This window comes from Apaloderma vittatum, unplaced genomic scaffold, assembly GCF_000703405.1.
Source record: "Apaloderma vittatum isolate BGI_N311 unplaced genomic scaffold, ASM70340v1 scaffold37429, whole genome shotgun sequence".
Classification (NCBI taxonomy): Eukaryota; Metazoa; Chordata; class Aves; order Trogoniformes; family Trogonidae; genus Apaloderma; species Apaloderma vittatum.
Window position 1 is genome coordinate 11296 of NW_009734224.1, and position 5463 is coordinate 16758.

Consider the following 5463-nt stretch of genomic DNA (forward strand, 5'->3'; position numbering starts at 1 on the left):
AGTCATGAACTGAAGCAGCTTGAGCCTGAAGTGAGGTCAGAAATCTCCACGCCTTGGATGCATGGTTGCCCTGGCTCACTGACTCCTTGTGCACCAGCCTGCATCCCTGGTCCCGAGCTGGTGGAGGCGTCACAAGGACTGGCTCCTTTCCATTCAAGGAAGATGACCTTCCCTCTAGAAGAGGGCTGACTCTGCAGAGAGCAGGGTCTGTTTCTTCTATGCTGGATCTCAACTGCTTCTCTTCCCAGGGACTTTGCATGGGCAGAGACCCAGGCTGTGGTGTCTCTCACTGATGGGGCCAGGGGCTGCAGGTGCCTTTGCTCCTGTGGGCTGGCAGCAGCGTGTCTGTCTGTAAGAGCTGGAGATGTCTGTAGCCAGTTTTGCTGGGAATCCAAATATGCATCAAATCCCAGGGTACCTGCCCCAGGCTCAGTGAGAGTAGTGGGGGCTGCGTGGGCACAGGTGGAGCTGCTCTGTTTGGAGCGTACCCAGAGCTTCGTGCTCTGCAGGTCCCAGCGGTGGCTGCCATTCGTATCTTGAAGTGAGCGAATGTCAAGAGGAGGGTGGGTGGCCGGTGTCTGGAGCTGGGCAGGGTTTGGGAAGATGATAACATATCTCAGCCCTCAGCCTGCCTCATGTGGGCTCTGGGCAGAGGAAGGAGTGGTCATGGCCAGGTTTGCTCTCCTGGCTGAGTCTGGCAGAGAGATCTGGCAAAGCACCTGGCGTGCAGAGCTGTGCTGGAGGGGCTGTACCCCCTCTGTGCTGTACATCAGTTGTGAGCCCCCATGCAAATGATAGCCAGGGTCAGAGCCTCTGTGGAGAATCAGCCTATTCTCCTCTCACGCTTACCCCAGGCAGCTTCCCCTCCTCCCGGAAACATAAGCCACCATCATCCATAATTTATCAGGTGCTGAACTTCATCAAGGAGCCACTTGACACCCGGCTGGGTGCTCCACCCTCCTCCCAGGGTGGGAAAGTGCCTGATCTGGGCATCCCGAGGGGCCACAGCAGGAAGCGTGTCCGGTTTCCTCGGCCTCAGGGTGGGCGATCCTTCTTTCGGAGGAGGCAGATTTAACAAGGACTCTGGTGTCTCTGCTTCCCCTTTTCATAAATAAACATCTGCTTCTCATCCCTCCAGGAAGCTTAAGCCATTGTAAAGCCAAATATAAAACCTAAACAGTGTTTTTAAGTGGCAAAGCGCTGATTGCTTCATTACTGTTTACTGAGGCATCTACAATTGCAAACTGAATGCACTTCAAATAAAAATGTGGTACAATGACCTTAATGCCTGAAATTTGCACTGAAGGTGTGTGCCTACGCTCGTGCGTGCAGCTGAAACTGTGCAGGATTCACCCTGGGCTCTCTGGCTGCTCTCTGAGAAATCCTGTAGAATCATCCCCTCCAGTTTATAGCTTGTTCTTCAATCCTGTCACATCTTCTGTGTACCGAAAAGACTTTTTCTAGCACAAAGCTAGAGCAAAATTCTCACAATGTGTGTGAGCAAGCTCTCCTGTATAAAGGCAGCAAGAGAGGATAACAAATAACAGAAGCCTTCCCTGTCTTCTCTCAGCCACACCTTTCCACCGTTAGTGGTGCAGCCACTGCATGACAAGTATTAGGATACATACGAAGCGGCAGAGAGGCATATGCTGCTCTCCAGTATCGCAGCTCTTCCAGGGTCCCTTTCTGCAGTGAGCCAGCACACCCTGGCACCACAGCTCCGCCACCTCTTACTTGCCAGAGGCTTATTAGAGAGGGAGAGGAATGAAAAACTTGCATTTTCCACTCTGCAAAGAGATAAACATGAGAGCACAAGGACAAAACCTCAGACTTCCACACCTAAATGCAGGGACCAAATCCTCTGCAAACCAAACTCTGCTGAACCTAACGGTGTCTGGTCATCAGTCAAAAGTTTGGCTCAACATCCTTTATCTCCAGCAGAGCAGCTTGTATCATGTGGCAGCATCTCCAGTTCTTACTGCAATTAAAGATCTCTTTGCCTGGCAGGGCTGGGGGTCCTAGCCTGCCCATTCAGGTCGTGAGCCCTCAGTGGGATGAAACTTTCTGCTCTTCACCACTCTTCTCTCTCCTCTCCTCTCCTCTCTGCAGGCTCAGCATATTATGATAACGTCCGTCCTTTGGCCTACCCGGACTCAGACGCTGTGCTCATCTGCTTTGACATCAGTCGCCCGGAGACCCTGGACAGTGTGCTCAAGAAGGTGAGTGCCTGGCGTGCCTTCCGGCCGGCCAGACAGGTCCACTGCAGCAATACGTGGAGCTGCCCTGGGGTCCCTGCTCCCTGAGACTGTCATCAGGGCTCTCACTGCTGCACAGCAAAGCTGCAGAGAGCTCATTGCTGGCTGCAGTCTGTCCCAAAGGTGAGTCTTGTCTGGCTCTCTGAGACACCAAGGTGTGAGAACCTCTGCAGAGTAGTGATTCCTGTAGCTGTTCTCCCCCCGTGAGCCCCAGGCTGCTGGGGCTGGACTGGCCACTGCCTGAACAAGTCACATTGCACTGACTGCCCTCTTGGCCTCTCCACATTTTGCCAAACGTTGTGCTGAAACAAGTGCCTCTTACCCAGCTGCTGGGAGGGCCAAGAAGTGGGTCTGTGTCTGAGAAGTGTCCTAGTGAGAGGACAAAGACCCTTCAGATAACTCGGTCAATGGCTTAGTGTTTATTTCCAAAGCAGGTCCTGGGTACCAAGTGTGCTGGAAGGAGGCGTGTTTCATGTGGACTGAAAGAATTTACTCCTCAGCTTGGGAGTCAGCAGATTAATAACACAAGCAAATCACACCTTAATGAGATGCAAACCCATCAATAATTAGCCGGGGTTAGCATTTATTTATGTGTCTCTGCACACTCTCCATGTGAGTCTGCACTGCTAAGTGCACAGCCTACTCTGTGCAGCCTCACGGATGCTTTGAGTACCGTTAGGCAATGTCTTTTTGATACAGTAACTTAAAATAAACCCAAAATCACAGGGGATTTCTTAAGTGCCTCTACATAGATGCCTTGTTTCCTTTGGTACAGGCTTGCAGCCTGTGGAGGTGAGGAAAATTCCTAAGATGCCATCAAGATAAAATAGAGTTTAGCTTTTGATATCAGGTGAATAAGGAAAATAACACTCCCTATTCAAGCCTCAGGCAAAAATGCTAATTCAGCAGAGGAAATCTTTATTATTGGTGCCCTTCTGATGCCTGAGCTGCCTGTACTGCATGTACAGCTGAAGGGAAAGCAGCCATCTGAGAGGACACAAACAAGCAGCTCTTCATTTCATACGATGTGGATTTTCTTGGGGTGGTGCCTTCATTCTGATGTCTTGATAGTGCAAGAAATCTTAGGCTCCCTAAGGTGTCAATCATTTGAGAAGAGGGTCACATCTCTCTCCATAGACTGGGGAGCCCTGTGTCATTACAGACAGCCATGACTGCTGCCTGGTAAGAACAAACCCTATAGCTTAATCCTTTCGAGAATTTTCATCCTTCAGCTACGTTTGGGTGCTTGAATTCCCTGGGCTGCTGCACTTTTTGTTCCTCTATAGGAGAGGGAAGTGCTGTTTGTTGGTGGGAGGAGGAGAAGGTATGAACTAGACTCACGGGCTCTGCTGTGGTGGTCAGGCATGGAGATGTTTAGCTGGAGGATGCTGTCCCATAGGAACTGATAACACGACTCTCCTGGCCTGTCCTTTTCTCCAGAGCTGGCGGATCCTGGGCAGGGCTCTTGGCCTGCTTGGAAGGGCTGGGAGTGACAAGCCGAGACCCTGTGATTGCCTTTGTTTTTCCAACCTTGACCCTTTTGCAGGCCTGCTGCCGAAATTAACTTGATGTGGAGGTGCTGCTGGGCCTCTTGAAGTGTCTCGTACACCAGAAAGCCCTGAGCGCCTTCTCCCTCTTGCCTCCTCTGCAGTGGCAAGGGGAAACTCAGGAGTTCTGCCCCAACGCGAAGATTGTGCTGGTCGGCTGCAAGCTGGATATGCGGACAGACTTAAACACGCTCCGGGAGCTTTCCAAGCAGCGCCTCATCCCTGTGACACATGAACAGGTGTGTTTCAGCAGCTGTCCCCCTAGGGCTCAGGGAGACGAGGCAGGAACTTTTCTGCAGGACCTGCCAGTACAACAAAGCTCATCAGCAAATGAGCCTCTGTGCCCGGGTCTTGGTCTGAAGCTGGTTGCATCTTGGCTTAGGGACTCTGAGCTGCTCGTGCTTACAGCACTCTTTTCTCCAGCTCTGTCAGACTTTGACTTATTCCTGATGCTCTACAGAACAGCCTCCTGGTTAGCAGGAGCAAAGTTTTCCTCAAAGATGGTGGAGATGCCTGATTTGACAAGTTGGGCTGGCTAAAGGGGAGTGTTGTGTTTCTGCATTTCTTAGTTCAGTGCAGCTGTGCTCCAAGTGACCCTCTTTGTCAAGTTCTGTGTTGCAGCAACACTGCTGGCAGGGGGCGAGCCACAGCTGGGGGCTCTGAGGGTCTGCTGCTGGGCTGCTGAGATGACCAGTGGACCCAGCAGTGCCTCCAGGCTGGCCTGGAGACCTCATCTCTGGGGTGGCTGTGCTCTGGTTTGCTCTGTGCCTGGCTCCGTGTTGTGCAGAGCAGGTCCCAGATGACTGTCCTGGTGAGAGGGCTTGTCCAGGTCCCCAGCTGCAGGAGTGGCACCACATCAGTGAGAAAGTGCAAGCGATTCAGGGTCCAGCACTGGTAGTGCTGTTTGCTTGGGAGGCCACCCTCACGTCTGATGCTCTCATAGATGCTTGCACTTTATTTACAGAGGTTATGAGTAAACATGGTGAGTGAGCCACTCTCAGCTGTGCCACGGTTCTCTGAAAGGGCTGCCAGCTCAGAGAGGGCTGACAGTGATGTGAAAGGATGCTCCTCGCAGAACGCTAGTGTCTTAACCTTCTTCCCTCTTCTTCCCACTCTCTCTGGACCGCAGGGCAGTGCGCTGGCACGGCAGATTGGGGCAGTGGCCTATGCAGAGTGCTCCTCCAAGGTCTCAGAGAACAGTGTCCGGGATGTGTTTCACGTGACCACACTTGCCTCAGTCAACAGGATGCACAAGAACTTGAAGCGCAGCAACTCCAAACGCGGACTGAAGCGGGCATCACAGATGCCTGGCAGGACGGACTTACTGAATGACACAGAGATTCGGAAAGACCGAGCCAAGAGCTGCTCCATCATGTGAAAAACAAGCTGTAAATAATGTGTGTGTGTTGTCCATTTTGTACAGTAACTGGCTGAGACAAGGGCATGGTGCTGGCTGCAGGAGCCAGGCCGCCTTTCCAAAGCCTTTCTTTCAGTCTCTAGGGCCGAGCAAAGGTCCCAGCTGCGAACCGGGCTGCACGAGTCGTGCCTCTAACTGTGGAGGCTTCTGGATTGGCTGCTGCTGTGTGGATTGCTTGGGGTGAAGGAACCGCTTGGCAGAGGAGGTGCTGGAAGGTCTGTGGCTGGGCAAATCTAGGTGAAAG

General features: G+C 52.4%; 1 protein-coding gene across 1 annotated transcript; it reads left to right on the plus strand.

The window, feature by feature from the left end:
* Window positions 1–2109: 2109 nt before the first annotated feature.
* RND2 (Rho family GTPase 2) lies at window positions 2110–5180 on the plus strand (the record flags this gene model as incomplete). Its single annotated transcript, XM_009876175.1, has 3 exons — window positions 2110–2219; window positions 3907–4041; window positions 4932–5180. Coding segments are annotated over 3 exons (494 nt in total), but the record flags the coding sequence as incomplete, so codon positions are not given.
* Between the last annotated feature and the right edge of the window lie 283 nt (window positions 5181–5463).